This window comes from Hippocampus guttulatus, chromosome 16, assembly GCF_054856545.1.
Source record: "Hippocampus guttulatus isolate MCC_2025c chromosome 16, RoL_Hgut_1.0, whole genome shotgun sequence".
NCBI lineage: Eukaryota > Metazoa > Chordata > Actinopteri > Syngnathiformes > Syngnathidae > Hippocampus > Hippocampus guttulatus.
Window position 1 is genome coordinate 8,243,134 of NC_141276.1, and position 22,349 is coordinate 8,265,482.

At 44.6% G+C, this 22,349-nt stretch overlaps 3 protein-coding genes across 4 annotated transcripts; 2 read left to right on the forward strand and 1 right to left on the reverse strand.

The window, feature by feature from the left end:
* Window positions 1-10,155: 10,155 nt before the first annotated feature.
* Window positions 10,156-12,347, forward strand: ccdc43 (coiled-coil domain containing 43). Of its 2 annotated transcripts, none has more exons than XM_086133518.1 (5): window positions 10,156-10,347; window positions 10,619-10,718; window positions 10,956-11,091; window positions 11,518-11,573; window positions 11,898-12,347. In XM_086133518.1, exons 1-5 carry the CDS (start codon window positions 10,174-10,176, stop codon window positions 12,083-12,085), a joined length of 654 nt encoding a protein of 217 aa, XP_085989644.1. In that variant the 5' UTR covers window positions 10,156-10,173; the 3' UTR covers window positions 12,086-12,347. The 2 variants fall into 2 exon arrangements, with proteins under 2 accessions (XP_085989644.1, XP_085989645.1); XM_086133519.1 differs by having other exon boundaries at window positions 10,622-10,718.
* A 624-nt stretch (window positions 12,348-12,971) lies between these two features.
* On the reverse strand, window positions 12,972-17,542 carry meioc (meiosis specific with coiled-coil domain). Its single transcript, XM_086133517.1, has 6 exons — window positions 17,296-17,542; window positions 17,111-17,218; window positions 15,279-16,617; window positions 14,409-14,543; window positions 14,158-14,335; window positions 12,972-13,299 (listed from the first exon to the last, which is right to left on the reverse strand). Exons 1-6 carry the CDS (start codon window positions 17,481-17,483, stop codon window positions 13,103-13,105), a joined length of 2,145 nt encoding a protein of 714 aa, XP_085989643.1. The 5' UTR covers window positions 17,484-17,542; the 3' UTR covers window positions 12,972-13,102.
* A 1,621-nt stretch (window positions 17,543-19,163) lies between these two features.
* Window positions 19,164-21,047, forward strand: fzd2 (frizzled class receptor 2). The gene has a single exon (XM_086133593.1). The coding sequence runs from the start codon at window positions 19,344-19,346 to the stop codon at window positions 20,976-20,978; it is 1,635 nt and encodes a 544-aa protein (XP_085989719.1). The 5' UTR covers window positions 19,164-19,343; the 3' UTR covers window positions 20,979-21,047.
* Window positions 21,048-22,349: the final 1,302 nt, after the last annotated feature.

Consider the following 22,349-nt stretch of genomic DNA (forward strand, 5'->3'; position numbering starts at 1 on the left):
AATAAAAGTGCGCTTGTGTTCAGAGAAGCCTTGAAGAGTTGCGACTCGCGAGGGTTCTTTAGGCGGATGGGGTAAACATTAGCAACATCCACAAAAGGCAGATGTTACGATTTCCTCGGGCTAACAATGGTCAATCTCCCTCAGGAAAGACTTGACTCACTCGTGGAAACGCTTCTGAAAAAAACAAAAAACAATGGCTGCTGCCAAGAATGTGCCTCAGCAAAATCAGATGAACCCTTTCATGCACCCTGTAACCTGATAACAGAATAAGCCGTCCAATTGTATTAACCGCTGTCCCTGAAAGGGTTAAAACGTGCGGTCCAAGCTGTGTAACGCCAAATGGCAAGGCCTTGAGAGTCAATGAGAAGCCTTTTTAGAACAAAAGGCAAAAGGTTCACTCGTCAGCATAACTAGAGTGATACAACATTGGCGCATACCACCAAGGCTGAACTGCAAACAAATATTAGATTCCCATGTTTAGGTTTGTTTGTCCACATGTCGGACGAGGCCCCGGTTCCTGGAGGGTGACTGATGCATCCGAATGTCACAAACGGATGCATCCGCATCAGTGACATTACATTGACTCAAACGGAAATTAGTATCTGCACCTACCAAACTATCATTTCCGATACGCTTTATCCTCACAAGGGTCGCGGGGTGCTGGAGCCTATCCCAGCTGACCTCGGGCAGTCGGCGGGGGACACCCTGAACCGGTTGCCAGCCAATCGCAGGGTACACACAGACGAACAACCATCCACGCACACACTCACACTTACGGACAATTTAAAGTGTTCAATCGGCCTGCCATGCATGTTTTTGGAACGTGGGAGGAAACCAGAGTACCCGGAGAAAACCCACACAGAGTACATGCAAACTCCACACAGGGAGGCCGGAGCCGGGATCAAACGCACGACCTCTGCACTGTGAGGTCAACGCGCTAACTACTTGACCACCGGCCACCTACCAAACTATCAAGAAAGAGAAAATGGTTTATTCCTAAATCCTTGTGGCGGCCCTCAACAGTTTCGTTGTGAAAGAATATAAATAATAAATGGCAATCAAAAGTCCGGATATATGACATTTTCAAAAAGTAGCTTTATAATGATCAAGAGCAGAGTTTGGTGTGGACAAAAGAGCGGGGGTGGGGGGGGGGGGGGGAATACATATTTTAAAATACTCTTCCCTATGATCATGGCCTAACCTTAAAATATATATATATATTCTTTTTAAACTGCCGCTGCCAAGAGCCCATCTTGAGATTTCGATCTGCTTCCCCCTGAGGATGTCAGCAGTGTGAGGAGCTGAAGTCGTCAATGCGGCGGGCGGCGTCGGGGATAATGCTACCTGACGGGAGATCCCAATCTGACAACACACTCGCCAGACATTTACAAGAAGGCGCGAGCGGGGCCGGGCCTCACCCGGCACCCCTCGACAACGGCGACACAATATCAGCGGTACAAAGTGACGGACAGTCGGCGTATCTCCATCAGACAAGAGCTCATTGTTGGGACAAAATAGATCCGACTGACCGCGCTGACCCATGCCCTTTCCCTCGTTGTCTGACGAGCCGGGAGAGAGTGACAGATAAGCGTTTGGCTATCAGCTACTTTCTTCCTTGACACATAAACTTTAACACCCTTTTCCACCTATTCATAACCCAGGCTACCGCCTCTGGACCACCGTCCCTGGAGGCGGCTGGACCAAACGCAAAAGCCCGACAGTATTTTATCCGCCGAGAGACTCCAGACGGACGCGGTGTCATTCACTCACATCAAATTAACAAATCGGGACAGACACGTCCCCTGAGATCTCCTCTCATCAGCTCAAGTGTGAAGTTCTAATGACTCTGGCTGTCGATAGCGGGCCGCGTAACACACGACGCCCCTGAGGGTGGGGGCAATAAGGGAGAGCATGAGGATGTTTTTCTTTGTGTCACTTCTGGAACGGCGACTAATAAGCTGTAATTTACCGCTGCCCTCTCCGGTGACACACAAGTCCCACGAGGCTGAACGATGAAGTGGCATCAAGGCTTTTATTAAGAAAATCTCCGGTAGGTGTCAGAATGAACTCAAAACTGTCCCTATGTTGTGGTTTTGAAATGTATCATTTTAATAACAAGGGGCTAACTAGCTTTTCACCCTCCTGAAAAATTCTGTTTAGTTTCCAATACAGGAGCATTTTTCTCATGGACTTGGAAAGGTCATGACCTGACCCCGGATGAGCAGAAGAAGATGGTTGGCTTTCTAAAAACCTTAACACACAAGTCTAAAGCCATCTTTGGCCCCGAGTTGATTGCCTTTGGCGTTTTTTTGAACTTGATTGCTGACTAGCTTGTCTTTGACATGGTCTCAACTATTCAAGATCTTGGTCTTGACTTGGATGACACCAATTGCGTCTAATTTTGGTCAGTCTTGATTTGGTTTTGACTTAACCCTTTCATGCACCCTGCAACCTGATAACATGATAAGCTGTCCACTGTAGTGACCGCTGTCCCTGAAAGGGTTTATTTCAATCTGCCCGGGTCTTGCTCTTCATCTTAGTTTTGCAAGTTGATTACTTAAATAGGATCCAGATCAAAAATGATGGATTATGATTGATATTGAAGAGATTTTGCTTCCCTTATTTCAGTTTTCTGTTTTTTTTTAAACAGGCTTATGACAAGTCTTCCTGCTGGAAAAAAATGGAAGCTGTTTTGTCTCCAAAGGGGAGGAAAGGGAACCAGCTCTTGACGTGACGCTCAGAGGTGGCATGAGACTGCTCCGTGCCGACGACAAGTGATGGCTTCATGCAGAGCCGGCTCGACTCAACCCGTCATCACGACAGATGCGGCGAGGCCTCCCCCTGGACCTCTACGACTCTCTTCCCGACTGTCACCCCCACGTTTGCATCGACGTCCCGCTGAAGTGATGATGCAGAGATTACCCCTGACATGAGTGACCTTGCTAGGAGGTCTGCACAATATTCCAGATATATCCAAATGCAACCGAGGAAGAGCCTAAATCCACAGGAGGGTTTTTTTTTTCGGATTGGTGGAGTTTATGAATGAATACTGGAGCTTGTGCATAAACAACCTTAAAAAAAAAAAAGTTCAAATATTTGGTGGATCAACAAGGATAAGGCTGCACGAAAAACATCAATAGCAACTCATTTTTCAAGTGCAATCAAACATACAAGATGCATCCGAGCAGGTCATCCCGACTGAACGTGCACTAAATCTAATTTCTTAAAGTCGAGCCAATACACTTGAATAAGAGAGTTTGACCCATTCCAACCAGACCGGGCTAGTGCAAGCTTTGACTTGGAAGTAAGACAATGGATGCGCATTTCACAAAACTGACAGCAGGCATGCACTTTGTAATAAAAGCGGATCCAAATTTAAAGCGCTGAGACACTTCCCAAATGACGGACAATTCAGTCAAGTGGGATGCAGGGGTTGAGCCAATAAATGGACTCCCGTACATCCATGGTGACTAAACTATAAAATGTGAACTTGGTGCTTACGGTTCATTCCACGGTTCATCTTCGAATGAAAAACACTTCCGTTCATACACCCGACTAAGACTTGTCGTGGACCGTTTTCTTTTCATCTCATCTCTCTGGAAGCTCCCAAAAGCCACGCGTTATGCCGCGTACAAAGGAAGGTCTTCAATTTAATTTGCCATCTGTGGCCAGCTGGAAATATGATCTGAGAAATGAGATCCGTGACCCTGAATACAGAGCGAGAAGGCAGCAGGACCGAGACGTGGCCTGGCGAAGGAAGAACCTCCGAGCACCCCCCCCCCCACCTCTTCCCCGCGTGGCACAGCTAAATATTTACCCTCCTCCACTCTGCTGTCCAGACGCATCCGCTCAGCCCTCACTCAGCGCCCCCCCCCCCCCCCGCCGCCGCCCCATCCGCCGTGCTCAGAAGTGTCGAGCGCTGGCGTGGTCGCAGCCAAGAGTTTCTGCTCGGAGCCAGAAGGTCATGGAACCTGGGAGGAAGGCTTTTTCAACCACGCAGAGAGGGAGCAAAAAAAAAAAAAAGTCAAATAAATTTTCTTGACGTTTTGAAGAGGCCTTTAAGAACTCCCCTCACCATCTCGGTAGACTACTCTGAGTCAGCGTTCCATATTCATCCTTTTTTTTTTTTTTTTTTGGTCAAAGATTTAATTGCCGGAGTGAAAAAAGCTTGGAGAGCAGAAGCAAACGCTTGAGCACAGAGAAGACCACGTGGGAGGTCCGCACTCAACCTGATGGATGCATAAGCGCTAATAATAAGAAGCCTCATTACACATAACCAGATGATTCCCCACAGATACGAGCTTGGCATAATAGTCCTGCTGCAAGGAGAGACGGCGAGCGCTACCAAAGTGACGAAGCACTTTGTCGAGGAGCCCATTTTGACTTCACACCACTTGAACTTGAAAATTGGTTTGGAAAGGTGTGTTGACTTTTAGAGTGCTGATAACAAGCGATTGTCAAAAGCTGTGAAGGATACCAACATCACTATTCATAGCTTAGCGCTTTAAGGGATCCCTGCGGTGAGGAACAAATGGCAAAGCTAAACACACTTTGGAAAGCATTCAAACTCCATCAAGCTCGAACTCGGCCTCATTTTTGAACGGGGCTACTAAAAGCTAGCTTGAAATACAACATTTGCGTAGCAACCCGCTCAGTAACAGATCACGGTCCCACTGTTGTGAAAAAGACATCGATAGGTGTGTTGGAGGGACAAATTTGGCACAGTCGTGCCGAGACGCATTTTCCATGTAAATGGCCTAATCCGTTCCAAGCCCTCCCAAAATTCAGACATAAATGATTTCAAAAGCATTAAAATGCATCAAAATATGTAACAAATATGTGTTACGCTTAGATTATTGCACAATAAATGAAAGTAGTGCATAATGTAAAAAACAAAGTAAAAAAAAAAAGATCATTTCAGTTTGCGTCCTCATCGTTTTTTGCCCTCTTTAGTTCATGTTTTCTCTCAGAAGTGGTTTTTGCCTGGCATTTTGCAAAGAACTCATCCGAGGACGTTTGCTTTTGTCTGCTTTTAACAATCCTTCGAAAATGTCCAAGGCAAGCATCGGCATAGTGAGCGATCGCTTGTGAACACTTTTTCTAGGTGATTCACATTTAACGTAAAACTATCGGAACACCTCATGGCCCGAGGACGTTGCATAGACACATATCGATCTATCTACATGCATAGACACATACGGTTGAGGTCCCTCTTAGCCAATGGAGCTGTGAGTAGCAGCCCCTACTGTATTTTTACCTTTCGTATCTTGAAATTGCTTTCGTAACAAGAGGCAATATTTTTCTGTTGAGGCGTTTTGTATTTTGAAAATTTCGTATGAAGAGACTTTCGTAAATAGAGGTACCACTGTATGTATAATTTTGTCATGCCAGGACTCCACTTTGTTCTTTTAATTTGCAGTGATTTACAATATAGCTGCAAATTTAATTTGTGCTATGGTCACGAAATTATGAACACAAAATTGGTTCAAAAGGTGTTTTAAGTACAAAAGAGCTGAAAAATGTTTTTCAAAAGGGGACGCAAGGAATTTAACCTCAATCTTGCTCTATTGCTGCGGTCTCATTCGTGAGGCTGGTCTCACATAATACTGTAGTATCATTTTCTGCATTGCATAGTTGGGGGATGTCGGCCATTTTGGGGAGTATCAGGACTTCCGTTTTTATTTTAAAAGGCAATCGTTTTCGCCAGCTGCACATTCAGGGTACTGTATGAAACGGAACATGTTGCTAGCACGTGAAGAGAAGACAACTGGTAGTCTCGAGGTGTGGTAAAAGGAGCATGTGGCTCATTAGCCAAGGATATTTTTGAATGCCCTTGCGCCAAGTAACAGCTGGACGTTTGCGATTGCGAGGTGGCACAACATTAAGAAGTAATTGCAAGAGTCTTTCTTGCAAGAAATAAATTAGATGGACCAATCTGAGTTTTCATTACAGTGAAACAGTCTGGCGAAAGAAGTGCCTGAGAACAGTACATTTGGATATTTCCTATGGAAATTAGTGTATGATTTAATAATAAATAAAAAAAAGACATCTTTGTTGCGTGAACAAAAAACTTATTAATGAAAATTGCCAAATTCAAACTGAGGTGATCAAACTTGACAATAATGTCGCATCAATCCCTCAGGGCCTCCTTAAAACAAAATCATTAAATACGTTCAATAATTACAAAGCTGTCGTGACAAAACATTTATCATCTATAATTGGGTTGTGGGACAAATATCCAAGGTCCCAAAGACCACGCGCGTGTATACGGCAGAGTAATAAAAGTTAATGGAATTATCAACATACATCATTGCTGACATGACGAAACACAATTCAAATGCGTGGAACCAGCCAGTTAAGCGAAAGAGCGCAATCAAGTCTACCGAAGAAAACATCAAGTCGATGGCGCATTGCCGTGATGGATTTAATTCACGCCGGTATTTAACGTCGTGATAAAAGTGACTTGTTTTTATTAGGTGAACTCGGGTGTGTGTATTTGTGTGTGGACCGGGTCCAGCTCCGTGTGGACGATACATGGGCGTACTCCACTTTGAGCCGGACGGCGAGACGAGGAGGCGAACTGCTGGGCGAGGATGGGGAAACGTGCCCCTGTTGCACTGCGCCGACTGCTTGTTCTGGGCTCTGGTTATATTCTGTCACATTAGCGCTGGCACAGAGGATATGTTGACAGAGAGAGGACATTGCACATTGAGACTGGAGGGCTTTTTCCAAGGCTGGTGGCATCGGGAGGGGAGACGATTGTGTGTGTGTGTGTGTGTGTGTGTTTGCCACACAGAGGCGCAGGCTCGCCTGTGGAGTGGAGCATGTGGATGCCCACCCATTCCACAGCCTCGCAGCCCTCGTCATTTCGCATCAATCCACAGCCCCTCAATATAAATAGGACAGGCGTCCTAAAGCTACGCATTACTAAGAGCAGCAGTGGCATTAAGCGCTGACCCCCCCACCGCCCCCCGAGTCGCTCAGCTTGAAATATGACGATTGCCGCCCGGTGGAAGGGAAGCTAAGCCCCCACCCCCCCCCACCCCCTTGCCACCCTGTGGGCCGACCATTACTTGGCAACGCAGTCGTGGCTCCTCAGCACTCAGGGGACAAAAACAATTCGGGGCGGGGATTGAAAACTCCCGCTGAAACTAAATTAGTTGAATCAGTACTTCGGATTTTACCCATCTTTTTTATTTGTACATCAATATTTAAGCACAGAGAGCAACAAGTTTGGGCATGCCATTTTTATGCCTTTATCTGGGTAGATCTCTGGTACTGACAAGACCAAAAAAAACAAAAAAAAAGAAACTAGCCTTGTGAGTCATCATGGCATGTGTGAACGCTCAAGTTCATCTGCAGAAAAGTGGAAACGGTTTCAGTGACGAATCTGGTTTGACCACTGGAGGCCAAGGACAGTTTGTGTGAACAAACATGCTAGACTAGCCACGTTTTGAAGTAAGCGGACAAGTCAGTCTAAGGACAGTTCCTGACCAAAGTGAAAATCTGTGATGCAGTCCAGAGATATTCTTAAAATGAACTCTTAGCCCTTTCACTGGCTTTAAACACATTTCAGCTTCCTGAAAAAATCAGTACTGGAAAAATTCCTGAGCACCTGCTTTCACACTTTCGTGGGTGTGAGGAAACTAAGAGAAGAAGCTCTTGCTTACGCAGTTCTCCAAATAAGAGGAAAAGCGTGATTGCTTCAAGTTGTTTTTGACTTGATGCGAAAATGTTACTAGATGTTAAATTTAAAAAAAAAAAACATTCAACCAAATAATACATTTTCAACCTAAGTACACTAGCATAATGCTAACGTATTATGCGAAATGCCCTAGCGCACAGGTGTCAAACAATCGCTATTTATTTCATGCACACAAAGTAGCAACACGTTCAAAAGTGCGCGCATTATCACCCGTGAGCATGTTTTACTTTAGCCCTCAGCGTTGCCCGGAAAGTTGCGGCACATCACACAATTACAGTGAAGGGACACAGCTTGAAATTCAGAATTGGCTGGACAGTATCCATCAAGTGATATTTAAAAAACAAATACACACAACAAACAAAACAAAACCCACAATACATATTATCGAACCTTGTCATAAAAGGTCCCCTTATTGGATAAAGATCAATAGCAGTTCGGGTACAAACATGTCAACGTTGGTCCGCAGAAGTCACAAACAGAAGCGAATATTTGACTGTGAGGACGCAAAAGTGGCACGTTTCCACCCGGTAGCATCCTCGTAGCCTCCAACAGAAGATTCACACTTTATTATGGCAACGTCAGTCAAGTGTGAAGCCATTATTATGTGGGAGCAGTGGGACTGGCTGGGAGTATAACTAGGGGTGTAACTAATAATCCCCCCCACCCCACCCCCAACCCTCCAACACACACACACATCGCAAACCCACTCGCTCAAATCACTTTCTGGAAGCGGAATGAAGTCATTCAAACAGAATCTTTATTTAATATATTCAAACAGCTGTGAGGTGTTGTCCCAGTGTCAAATGAACAGGGGGGCCAACAAACAGCTGGCGGGCCATGCCCCCCCTCCCTGAGCCCCCTCCCCGCCCTGCTCGCAATTACACTTAAACACGGCGGATGTGATGCACAAGCATGAAGCATTATCGCTGCAAATCACATACATGAGGAACATTCACCTATCATGCAACGACATCCAAAAGGAGAAGCTGACTTTGAGAAGAAGACTGTGTACTCTACTCCCCTCTAGTGGACAATAGCAGTATGCCAGGTCCAAGCACATCTATTTTTCATCTGTGGGCCTACTTGCACATAAGAAAGCTAATATTTGGCCTTAAGGGGGCATTTTATGGAGATCGGGGGGGTCTTGTACAGCATATTTTTTTCTTGGATCAACCGCTGACTTGCGGGAGAGGAAAATAAAAAAATGGATAATTTCAGAGCGATGAAATAGGGTGTGTAAAGCGTATTTTAATTGTTGATTGTTGTGATATTTTGACACTGTGTTTATTAAAACACCACAGAACTTTTTTTGAATGGCTACAAAATGCATAATGTGTCTCTGTTAATATTACAAATAACCTTAGACTACACTACAGTACTCCATTCACTCGTCATCCAAAAGAAAAGTGAATTAACAATCAAAGACTCGTCATGGATGATTTTCCGGTGCAAAAAGTCAAGTGTTTAACTGCTGACTGCTCGCAGCTCAGTGAATGGAAGACGAATCGCTGCTTATTTTAGGGAATCAACATTTTAATGAAATCACCATTGGCGGCCTGGTCGTGCTCAAAGCCTGTTGGGTACTTCTGGCAGAATCCCAGGAAGGAACGGTTTGCTCTGAACTCTGATTCGAGGTTTGCATGATGGAATTGAATTAACAAGCAGCACAAAATAGACATGGCAACTATTTTCAAACAAACAAGACAGGGAACATTTGCTGCAAAAATAGAATCCCTGAAAAGGCAATTTAGACTTTCTTTTCAACGATTCTATTTGATAACGCGTGGTATCAGTATAAATGTGTGGAACAGACAAGTAAAAATGCACATTGCTAGGTTTGGCATGTCATTGCAATACACTCATCAGACTTACCTTTCTCAAACACAGAACTACAATTAGCATGAGCATGCGAAAGGAGGTGATTGTGTTTTTCAGACAAGCTTGCTGAGAATCAAACATCGTCTTTGCACTTAAGAACATGTGCTTATACTTGAGACACACAGGTGTATGTCCCTCTGATTTTACCCATGTATGCCTCTAGCTAAATATCCTTTGACTCTTGAAAAACAATATGAATCATAAAAAAGTATCATCAATCACATCATTTTCTTTTGATGGCCACTGTCACTGCTGGGCCATTAGAAGTGCTTGCCTCCAATATAATGCACCTGCTCCCTTGTTATTCAAAGCAGCTGTATAACACACACGACAGCGAAAAATATATAATAAACTGTCGTCAGGGCGAATGTTCGTATTTGCAAAAGTGACAATGAAACCGTGACGTTACCTGTATGCCAGACACGTCATTGCTGTTGCAACGCAACTCCAAAAGGCAATACTGAATGATCTTCTTCAGGAGTTTTATGGTGGTTGGCAAGAAATACTGAATGACACTTGCTCGGGTGTGTTTTCTAACAGGCAAGATGAAGGACAGCTGCGTGCCGGTTGAAGGACCCCAAAGAGCCAAGATGGCCGCGCCCGAGGCAGACGCCGGGGACTTCGAAAGATGGCTAAATGAGCGGCTAGACGCGTTGGAAGTCGACCGCGAGGTGTACGGCGCTTACATTTTGGGCGTGCTACAAGAAGAGGAGAGCGACGAGGAGAAACGAGACGCGCTTCAAGGGATTTTATCGGCATTTTTGGTGAGCTAGTAACGCCCTCATGTCGCACGTTGCCAACATGACAGCTGTTTGGCCGCTAAACCAAAGTTGATTCATCGAACGCGTCACAGTTATACAAGTGACCCCTCAGGCATGGGCCATAAACTACACAGAAGTGGACTTTCAAATTCTTCTAAGACAAAACCCGATCCCGTGCTCTTCCCTTTTGCGTCACAAAGTAACAAACGATACAACCGCCTGACTGACCAACTTGGATTGATAGCGTTTGTTTTGTGTACTGTACTCAAACGAGCAGGATGAAGAGGACACGCTGGAAGATGTCTGCCAGGAGATCCTCAAGCATTGGACAGAGTACTGCAAACGCTCGGCGAACAAGCGGGATGCCGGAGATGGTAATTTAATACATATTAGGCACATAAATATTCAACACTGACCTGAAGCTTCTCAACAAGCTGCAGCGTAAACAGACTTCTCATATCTTTAACTCACACCTATTTGATATGCATAGTTTGCAACTGTGCCTGTTATCAGTAACAGATAAACACAAGGACGGATTAGCTGAAGTTTTTCCTGAAAGTTGACACCGCCCTCAATGAGAATAACATGGCTATTTTTGTCTCTCCGGCCAGTTGAGGTCCAGGCCATTGCCAGTATGATTGAGAAGCAGGCTCAGATTGTGGTGAAGCAGAAAGAAGTGTCAGAGGAGTCCAAGAAACGGAAAGAAGCCCTTCTGGCGCAGTACGCCAACATTACGGATGAAGAAGAATATCCTTGATTGAGCAACGTAATGATTTTTGTAATTTAGAGTCTGTGTTATTTACATTCCTGACCACAAATCAAGTCTGCCTTGTTTATTAATTTACTTGCCCTCTCAAAGATTTTTTTTCAAATTTGAGTTATACGGGTCACAATGATGGTGGAAAAGTTTCTGAAATGATCTTCTAATATGTATAATTTTTGTATAATATCTGAATTTTACAAAAACCTGGCATTTGAATTTGGGGTGTTTTGACTTTTTTTTTGTTTGTTGGGGGGGTTTTTTTAGCTGACCACTTTTGCTCTGCGCAGAAGTAGTAATATCGGGTTATTATTGATATGCCAAACTGCACTGCTTTGGAAAAAGGGGCTGTTTTATTTTTGACGCTAAATTGTAAAAAGGCAGAGATGATTTGCTTCCCTTGACTGAAACACTGAAGGTGAAGAGGAGGAGTCGCCAAATGGCCTCGTCATGCCCGGACAGGACAAGTGTATCCTTTCCATGTCAATGTCTTTTTAAAAACAAATATTTTTGTGTGAGTTGTAGCATATGTAAATGTTACGTGACTAAACGGACCAGTTGGCACACACGGTGATTTTGTTCCTTTGTCTGTATGGGGTCTTTAACATGTCAAAAATTGGTGTGTGTGTGTGTGTGTGTGTGTGTGTACCCCACTTTAGCATTAAGCTGCTTGTTTAAAGAGGCTAAAATATGTCATCCTGTGCGCCTCTACGGAGGAAAGGCAGCAGATGACTTCTGCGCTGGTGCTTTTTCCTGTCGGCTGTTCGGTCCTTGACCTCCATTTGGGTGTCAGCCATGTTCAAGAACACCAACGTGGAGGAGGTTCTGAATAGACAAAAGCAAAAGCGGGACCAGGCCCGCGAAGACGCCCAGAAGAAGAAGGAAATGGACAAGATGCAGCGGGAGAAGGACAAACTGGCCAAACAAGACAGGAAGGAGAAGGAGAAAAAGCGCACACAGAAAGGCGAACGCAAAAGATAAGAGCGGGAGTAAGGAATTGTGTGATGTCAGGAAAGGGAAGAGTTGGCTACACAACTCTTCAGTGGGTGCCACGGGCGGGGGCTTGTGCTGCGGACATTTTGCGCTGAAACGTGGGAGTTCATTCAACTGTTTTTGTTATCAAAACTTGAAATCCAATCACGTGCTATCGTAAAAAGATGTGAGCGAGACTAAGAACAAACACAAGAGGCTTTGTTTTGAAATTCCGTCTTTTTAAGGTAATAAACTTTTGGAGCGATTACAATTGATTTTATTTGAAATGTTTCAGTTCTACAAATGTACAAACAGGAGAACACTTTCGAACCATTATGACTGGAAATAAGAAAAATACAAGGCCCAGAACCATCCGAATACTAGCAAGACACTTCTCACATCTAAAATGTTGTGATTGACGAATGAGGAAAGTGAACTCGGCTAACACAACAAACGGCCATTTCCAGAAGATAAAACATCTTTCTATATTTCAACTCGTGCCCGGCATATCCAGAGCAGTGGCTGACATGCTGCATGTCTCAACTTGACTTTGTGATATTTCACTGATGGTGGTATGACATAAACAGTAATTAAAATTACTTTTAATGTTCCGGTCCAAATGGTTAATCGGTTTGAGATTAAAAGAAGAAAAAAAAATTTCACAGCAGAATATCTGCATAATTTTGGATTCAAATAGTTTTAAGAGGAGCGAACAAGCCAATAAATGATTTTAAAGAACTCCCATAAATAGTTAATTTAAATAGTTTTGTTACGGATGCATTCGAATTAATTGAGGAAGGACCCTTGATTATTAATTTGCTCATCTCATGCTCTGCTGATCACCTTGACTCAAATTTTAGCTCAGTGCTCCATTGAAGGGGCTGTTTTCTGATTTGATTAATTCTGTGAGTGCTTCTTAACTGGACTGGGTGTTGTCGCGCTCGATTACAACGTAATAGCGTAAGGGCAGCCCTGTGTGTGCGTGTGTGTGTCTCCTCCCCGTTTGTGTCAATGTGGTCTTCGGGCTTACTGACTGGGCAGGAGGGCAGTCTTCAAGAGAGAACGCCAAAGAGCGATACGGATCTCCCTGTTGGCATTGGGGCCTTCCTCCGGCCTCTTGACGGGAGTGGGCATGGACATCTGGAGAGCGCACCAAAGGCTTGTACGGAGCTTCTTGGTGGTCACGGCGAGCTCCTTCAGGGCGATGACCGACAGCACACGGTCTAGGAAGATGGCGGCATTTCAAAGCAAGCTTTTCAAAGGATACAACTCGCCTCATGAATACTTGAAGCAAAGTTAGACAACGGCAGACGGTCGAAAATTGAACACGACTCAAGTCCTAAAAAAAAATCCTATGCGCAATGTACAGTACACTCAGCATAGCATACCGTAATTAACTGTTTATACAAGGTTTAAGTTAACATTCTGACATTCCTAACTGCATGTCAGCTGTAAAATATGTTAGCCGCTGTTACACTAAAAGGCAAAAATACAACACGCGGACCCACAAAAAAAAGTGTCAGTAAGACCCTAGCTGAAGTCTCCCTGAACTCACATTCAAAATAATAATGATAATAATAAAAAATAAGAATGCATTTAATTTATTATGAACTAATCATTTCAGGGAAATCTCAAAAGTATGTTCTTCTCTTATCTTCTCTTGAAATGTCAAAGGAAAAAAAATTGCACAAGCAGTTTATCGACCATGCTCTTGTATCTTTGATGCGTTCAATAATTTGGAGTGTGTTGTTTTAACAACAAAAAAAAAAAGCGAAAGACAAACAAAAATACACACTCCCCAACTCAGTCAATTAATTACGCTGAAGTGTTATTTGCTGAAATCTCCGTTGATTAAACACGGAACAAAGCGTCCAACATTTGAGGTTCAATTGTGGTTTGCTGCCGAGGCAGCGCCAGCGCACCCGCGGTCACCCCGTCTGCCTCACAGTTTTGAGGTTCCAATTTTGAATCTCCAACCTTGCTGCTCGGAGTTTGCCCGTTAGAACGAGGAGGCGCTCAGAGAAAATGAATGTTCACAATCTGAGGACATGAAACCCAGTGTACGAGTACATTCCGCTTACCGTGGTCCTCTGTGAGTGGAGGTTCAAGCCACTGACGCTCGGACGCGTTGGCAAGCTTTTTCTCGCATCTTGCCAGGACGCAAGATAAGGCCTGCTGATGATTGTTCAGCGCCATGTGAATGGCATCATGGAGAGGTACGTTGCACAGGTACTCCATGTTGTACAAAAGCCAATTCACCTGCAAAACACCCAACGCGCCAATATGAGTTGCTTTGTGATCTGACATTTCTCGATATCGCTAATGATCTCACGTTGGCCTGCTCCCTCTTCTGATTCAAGATGAGAGAGTCGAGTCTGGTCGGGTTGAGCGCAAGTCCGGGTGGGTGTGTCAGGGGCGACAATGGTGTCCATTTGCCCGGAAATGTTTTGGCCAGGATGACCTCGACCTGAAATGAAGTAAAAGACATTTACATCGTGGAACTTCAATTTTGAGCGGTGGTTTTCAACTTCTGTGGCTCGCATTTCTGAATCATTGCAAAGGTGTGACGCCCTTTAGTAAAAGAGCAATAAAGAACCTTGGGGTGGGGGTATCCCTATTCAAAACAGCCTCTAAAAACGCAATACATTATTTCAACCTTGAACTATTTACTATTGATTACACTTGCAATGACATGCAAACCTCTCGCTCCTTTTCCCTTAAGTCACAGGTGTCAAACTCAAGGCCCGAGGGCCAGATCGCGCCCACCATGTCATTTTATGTGGCCCGCAGAAACCAATCAAGCATGTCAACTTGCATGACGCTTGCTAAAATCTCTACCAAAATTTAAAATTATCATATGTCATAAATTAAGATATCCTTTATTTGTCCCGCAATGGGGAAATTACAATACAATAAGAGACATATTGTAAGCATTTGCGTATCACCAAACCCCTCATAACAGTAACTTTAACAATAGTTGAATAAGCCGTTATCGTTGACTTTTTTTATTTGGTTTCAGTCATAACGGCCCTCCACGGGAAACGGTAACTAAAATGTGGCCCACAATGAAAATGAGTTTGACACCCCTGCCTTAAGTCATCAAAGGCTGAATGAATTTTGATTTCTACAGTGGTCGACTCGTGTTGGAAAACTGAAGGTTTCACTGGAAGTACACCCCCCACCCCCAGTTGTGCAAGCCTACCGTCTTCCTCTCCCCTTCCAGATAGCCTAACTGGTCAGAGCATTCATCCAGATGGAGGTAAAACTGGATGATAAGTCCCTCTGGATTCTTTTGCAGTAAAGCTGCCAGAGGATAGTTCCCGTCTTGACAAGTGCTCTCTCCATTGTGAGCCTCGGCGCCCTTGAGCCGACTGTACAATGCCGCGGCACTGTTTACAGTCGTCCCCGCAGCGGGAATCATGCCGGGACCGCTTCCATGAGGCATTGTGTCCTTTTGAGACTTGAGAGGCAGCTGAGTGAACCTTGTGGGGCTACTGTCGACGTGAGCGAGAGGTCTGTATGGCTGCGCGTTCTTCCCCATGATGTTTTCTCCATTAAATCTCTCCATGCCGCCCCGATGGTCAACATGTGGTCTCCTGTGTGCCTCCGCCACGCGAGCGACAGTTTGCGGCCTCTCTTCAAAGAAGCCAGACATCTTTGTTTCTTTCTGCATCAGTGATTTCATCTTGTATTGGCCCTGCTTGGAGCGGAGATTGGAGTACTGGTTCCTATTTATAATATTGTGATTTGGGGGATTTAAAGATCGTGAGAAGGGCTTTAGTTGCGGGGAATATTCAGCAATTTCATTGCCCAGCCACGATGGTTCTTGAACATCCTTACGCTTAAATGCTGGTTTGATATCTCGGCCCCAAAATTCTCCCTCCAGCTGTTTTTCGCGTAACATTGGCATTGATTGGCTGGGGAATTTCCGTTGCTCAAGTATGCTGTCTTCAGGGTATTCTGTCTCTCGTTCTATGTTTGGAAAACATCCATAGCGTCCTTGATTAGACTCATCAGCCAAGAGAGAGTGCAAACCGCTAACCAGTTGGTTCATGTGTTCCGGCATGTCTTGCTGATTATCATGAATGGGCTTTGCACTCATGGCGCTCTCGTAATGATCACGCAATGGTCTGCTCATCTTGTTTGGGAGCTGAAAGTCATCGCTGATTTGAGGGAAGTTGTTAAAGTGCCAATGATTTGCTGGGTACAAATCGGCTGACGGCTCATGGTTGCTCTCCAGTGTCTGTGGTGGGAGGTGGTTCACTGTTTTGGGAATGGGAAGAACTGGTGGCAATCCGTTTGTGTAACTGCTATAGTTATCTCTGTCTCCATTATGAACACTACTTGGCCAGTGCGGATGAGTAGAAATGCCACTGAGCTTCTGGAGAAACTGCTCATTTCGAGACACCACTTGAGATCGAATGAAAGCGTCACTGGAACGAGAGTAAGGAAGTTTATCATCCGCTTCAACTCCAGGATACTGTAAAAAGTCTTCTCTCAATGTCTTGGGACTCCAAAGACCATTAGCAGGAGATGGGTTTCTAAAAGAAATCAGAATTTTATTTGGGTTGTTATGAAATAATAAAAAATGGCTCCACAGGGCAAGAATGAGCAGAAGAAGCTCTTATGTTACTATTTAAAGGGTATTACTGATTTATTATTAGCTCTTTTTAGAATTAGTGACAGGTAAGAGGTGACTTTAACATGAGGTTTTCTAAAACTGAGTTAGTTGTCCTATTGATTTACTGTTCTTTCATTTCATAAAGGTTTCATGATGATGGATTGATTAAATCCCATGATTCTTATTGCAACATAACAATTTATTCTTAAAACAAAATGGGCATCCTCCGTGCAAATTTCTTTTCACCATTGAAAAACTGGTAGAACTTCAATTCGAAATTTGTGTTGCAAAACAAAACATCCAAACTTGCAATTAAGAGATTGCATTGGATAGCAAATCAAAATATCACCAACAGTGGATTATTCCCCCACCTCCCCTGATCCCCCAACTCTACACTGTGATACTTTACATACCCGCTCTTGTAGAATCCACTCTGGATCTCATCACCTCCATCCAAAATACTGGACACTAAACACTGCAGATCAATCTCCTCCTCAATTTCATGTTTTTCAGTGGTTTTCCTTCAAAGAAAAAAAAAGGATGTCACAAAAAATATTTGACACTTTTAATTTTAAATCATGTAAAACATAATACCTACCTGCTCTTGATGCTGTTCAGTGCACAATTCGTGAGTTCATAGGGGACACTGTGAGCAGTGGGAGACCAGAGTTTGAACTCCGCCACTCCCTCTTCCTGAGGACTAAAACCTGACTCGGAAAAGCTGCTATTTCCCCCATCATCATTGACACAAGACTGAAACAAGAACAAATGGGAAACATACAACATTCGACATCTTTCCAGTATTCTTTCAATCTCAGCATTTTCTGTTTTAGGATGACACTTAAAAAAAAAACCCCAGTGGACATCCCTTAAAGAGTTAACATTTCACAATGATCTACAATTTGACACTATTAAGTAGTACTAAGCAGTAGTAATCATACAGTCTGACGTTTTTTTTCTTTAGGACTAATCTGCATTTGAGTTGGTTTTTGAGGCCACTGGGGATGCTGAGCAGTGATTAAGGACTAAATCAAACCATTTTCATCTTAAAGACAACGGATCTGAAGTCATTGCAGTGAATGTGCAGTGTGTGCGCGTTACCTGTGAATACTTACCCGACCGTAAAACGAGGACAAGAAAAGCTCGTCAGTTGCCATTTTGAAACTCTTGAACGCCACCTTGAATTTGACTCTTTATTGTGTTCCTAATCAATCACAACATACGATACTAGTTATTACTTAAGTTCATAGTGTTTACATCATGTTTAGGTTCGGCAGACAGTGATCATTTTATTTTTAATTAGACGTACAACGGAGAAAGCAAAGCCCGCCATTTTGACGGACTTTTACCTTGTTCAAAAAGTGACGGTGGAGCTTTGGCTCTGAATGTTCGTCCCATAATAGAAACATTTAACATCGCAAAATACCAAAATATCCATTTGAAGCGATCTTGAGTGAACCTACCTCGACACTTTTGTTTGATCAATTTATTGATGTCGTGATATTCCAATAACCCAGAAGATCCGACTTGGGCCCCTCCAGCAACTAAAACGTCCTCATGCTCATTGGTCAAACCTGACGTCCAATTAGCATAAAGCTAACCTTAATGAGCACAGCAACACGTAGTTACCACGCCCCATTTTCCAAGACGCTATTATTAATTGATAGGTTATTTGATATACTGTACATATCTATAAATATTACTACGTACTCACAACAAAAGTTCACGTGTTTACAAGGAATCGCACATGATGATTGACGTACAGGCAAACTGGACGGGCTGAGTGCATCACTTTGTAACTGTAATGATGTCTTCCAGTGAAATGAGAGGCCTTCATTTTTTGGACCTTCATCGTCATACAAAAAATACCTGTAAAATTAATTAGTTAAGAGAATTATGAAATGACCTATGTAGTTATTGTGTCTATATCTGAATGTAATAATTTAATACGGGCTGTCTCTTTTTTCAATACTCTGTTATTGTGCAACTTTCAGAGCGTTTGGGGGTAATAACTTAATTAAGGTGTCAATATTTTCAAATTCCTATTCAACTATTGATGATTTGGCCGGTGAACATGATGCGAACACTAGATGGGGACCTCATCCTCCTCATCCGCGCAGCGGCAAACTCGTAAATCTGGTTGGGCCGCGGAATCCAGCTGTGGTGTCAAGTTCGATGTGATGGCTATCTTTTCCCATGATACTCTCCAAAATAAAAGAGTCACTTTGCCAAACTCTTTCGACGTCGTCTTAACCATCTCTTACTCCATGTATAAATGAGTGTCACTGCCATAATCAACTTAATGAATCGCAGTAACAATATTGGTGTTTATTTTTTGTCGCAGCAGATACCAAGCGATGCCTCTTTTTGCGAAAATGACCCTGTAGCTTTTATTTTGAAAGTACCTACAGGATGATTTTCTTCTCGTTAAAGTGACAAGACAAGAGAGAGAGAATAGGAGTTTGGGAAAAGAAAAAGTTAGCCAGCAGCGCTCCAAGAGAAGAGCAAACACAAAGAGGGCGACGCTCGAGCTGAATGATCAGCCTATACAACTTTTAATATCACTGAGCCTGCCTCATGAGGCTTTCCTAACACGCTTTCCACTGAATTCTCAGACGCAAGTTGCTGTCATTGAAACTTGGCGAGATGATTTTAGGGGGTACTTGGTCTGTCCTTCTCTTGCTGCCTGTGGTGGTATCAGCTCAGTATCAAGGAGACAACGGAATTGTCATCCCGGAGCATGGATTCTGCCAACCGATTTCCATACCTCTCTGCACGGATATCGCCTACAACCAAACCATCATGCCCAACTTAGTGGGCCACTACAACCAGGAGGACGCAGGGCTGGAGGTGCACCAGTTCTACCCGCTGGTGAAGGTACAGTGCTCCCCGGAGTTGAAATTCTTCCTGTGCTCCATGTACGCGCCGGTTTGCACTGTCCTGGAGAAGGCCATCCCGCCTTGCAGATCCATCTGCGAGAGGGCCAAGCAAGGTTGCGAAGCTCTCATGAACAAGTTTGGCTTCCAATGGCCCGACCGACTCCGCTGCGAGAACTTCCCCGTGCTGGGCGACGGTCAGATATGCGTGGGACAGAATGACTCGTCTGCCGCCACCGTCCCGCCCTTGCCCATCCCAGGCACCCAGGACGTCTCGGTGGTCTCCGGCCCTGAAAGCTCCTTCCGTTGCCCCGCCGCGCTTGTGGTGCCGCCATACTTAAACTACATGTTCCTGGAGGAGAAGGACTGCGCCGCTCCATGCGAGCCGGCCCGCGGTGGCGGCTACATGTTTTTCACCGACAAGGAGATCCACTTTTCACGCATCTGGATTCTGGTCTGGTCGGTCCTGTGTTGCGCTTCCACCTTATTCACGGTCACTACTTATCTGGTGGACATGCAGCGATTCAGGTACCCTGAGAGGCCCATTATCTTCCTGTCGGGCTGCTACACCATGGTGTCCATCGCTTACATCGCAGGCTTCTTCCTGGGCGACAAAGTGGTGTGCAACGAGAGCTTCAACCCAGACGGCTACAAGACACTCGTCCAAGGCACCAAAAAGGAAGGCTGCACCATCCTCTTCATGATGCTCTACTTCTTCAGCATGGCCAGCTCCATCTGGTGGGTGATCCTGTCCCTCACCTGGTTCCTGGCGGCGGGGATGAAGTGGGGCCACGAAGCCATCGAGGCCCACTCCCAGTATTTCCACTTGGCGGCCTGGGCGGTGCCGGCCGTCAAAACCATCAGCATCCTGGCCATCGGGCAGATCGAGGGCGACGTGCTGAGCGGCGTGTGTTTCGTCAGCCTCAGCAACCTGGACCCCCTGCGAGGTTTTGTCCTGGCGCCTCTCTTCATCTACCTCTTCATCGGGACCTCCTTCCTACTGGCCGGCTTCGTGTCGCTCTTCCGCATCCGCACCATCATGAAGCACGACGGCACCAAGACGGAGAAGCTGGAGCGGCTCATGGTGCGCATCGGCGTCTTCAGCGTGCTCTACACCGTCCCCGCCACCATCGTGATCGCCTGCTTCTTCTACGAGCAGGCCTTCCGCCCGCACTGGGAGCGCAGCTGGGTCAGCCACAGCTGCCGGAGCCTGGCTATCCCGTGCCCGCCGCATACGGGGCCCCGCATGACGCCGGACTTCACCGTCTATATGATCAAGTACCTGATGACGCTCATTGTGGGGATCACGTCTGGTTTCTGGATCTGGTCTGGGAAAACGCTGCATTCCTGGCACAAGTTCTACACCCGGCTGACAAACGGCAAACACGGCGAGACCACCGTGTAGGATGAATGGCCTGCTCTTGGATGGACTGATTGTGCTTTTCATGGCGGCCGTGTGTTGGTTTGAGGAGGGGGGGGGGGGGGGGGGGGGGCAAGTTCTTTGGTATTTCGAGCCGCGAAGCTAAAAAGTGTTTGGGTTTTGACCAAGCAGCGAGCTGGATTAACGCAGGCCGAACGGGACAGTCTGACTGAACAAACACACAACAAACATGGCCGACGTGGCCATGTGCTGAAATGCTCACCTTCTCGTTCCTCCTCTTCCCCCCACTTTCTTGGCTCCACGGTCCAGCAGCCAAGACTGGAGCACAAAGAGCATTTCACATGTAATTAAATTCAAGTGTAAATAGTAATTGTAAAAACATGAAAGTATATATTTGTATTTAAAAAAATAATAATAATACTACCGCTTAATTGTCAGTCTACCTGCTTCTCTTTTGCACCGCAACAAAGCCAAATAGATCTGCCCCCCCTTTAAAAAAAATAAAAAGAAAATACCATAATAATGGTCATCATATCTGCAGTTATGTGAGCCTGATCCATGCTGGATTTTTGTATGTTAAAAACAACAACAAAAAAAAAAAGTAAAACCAAATTGGCATAAAATAATGTCAAGTTCTATCAGCAAAATGTACAAATGCCCTGCTTTACTTTATTACTGTATGTAGTCACTTTATATGGAAGCTACGAAATACTCTTGTGTAGTTATACAACCAACGTAGGTGTTCGAATGTTATTTTGCCTTCAAAATTTGGGTCGGAATGATCGCTGATACAAATTGCTCACATGATGTCAGGCATTCATACGTCCTACTTTCCTGTTTTTATTTTCTCTTGACATCCTGGGAGATGTGCTTGTTCTTTCTAAAACAGAACAATATCACCAAGAGCAGATCTCATCTAGTATTTCAAATGCGGGCCGAGAGGAAGTGTCATTCATCGGCGTAGTAATCGGGCGGACATTGAACGTGGCCCGACTTGTTTCTGCGGGCGAGTAAGATAGCGTTATGCCCCACGGCTATACGTAATCTAAACATCAGTGTGGGCGGCAGCAAAACTAAAAATGCTTCATTGTTGTCATGTTTTGAGAACCCTGTGAGAGTATAATTACCCGCTGCTGCTCCATTGCTAATCAAAACGTATGAATGGTTGACATCTTTGGGCAGTCGTGTAGCTCTTGTCACACGTATTATCTACATTTTTAGAATGTCAATCTTTCAGCTGTTGTGCAAGAATAACCAAAGTTGTAAATTTAATAGGATTTTGTTCCCAAAAGTCATCGAATGTCAGTGGCGATGTGCTAGCCGCTAATATTACATTTCCATTGCGTCAGGTCCGCCATATTTGTGGAATACTTTTAGTGTGTTTTGATTCATGTT

Coding starts and splice junctions, on each gene's coding strand:
- ccdc43 (XM_086133518.1), top strand. CDS start 10,174: ATGGCCGCGCCCGAGGCAGACGCCGGGGACTTCGAAAGATGGCTAAAT. Junction 10,348..10,618: donor GGATTTTATCGGCATTTTTG/GTGAGCTAGTAA, acceptor TACTCAAACGAG/CAGGATGAAGAGGACACGCT. Junction 11,092..11,517: donor AACATTACGGATGAAGAAGA/ATATCCTTGATT, acceptor TGACTGAAACAC/TGAAGGTGAAGAGGAGGAGT.
- meioc (XM_086133517.1), bottom strand. CDS start 17,483: ATGTTGTATGTTTCCCATTTGTTCTTGTTTCAGTCTTGTGTCAATGAT. Junction 14,544..15,278: donor TGGAAGGGGAGAGGAAGACG/GTAGGCTTGCAC, acceptor ACTTCATTTCAG/GTCGAGGTCATCCTGGCCAA. Junction 14,336..14,408: donor AGAAGAGGGAGCAGGCCAAC/GTGAGATCATTA, acceptor GGTGTTTTGCAG/GTGAATTGGCTTTTGTACAA.
- fzd2 (XM_086133593.1), top strand. CDS start 19,344: ATGATTTTAGGGGGTACTTGGTCTGTCCTTCTCTTGCTGCCTGTGGTG.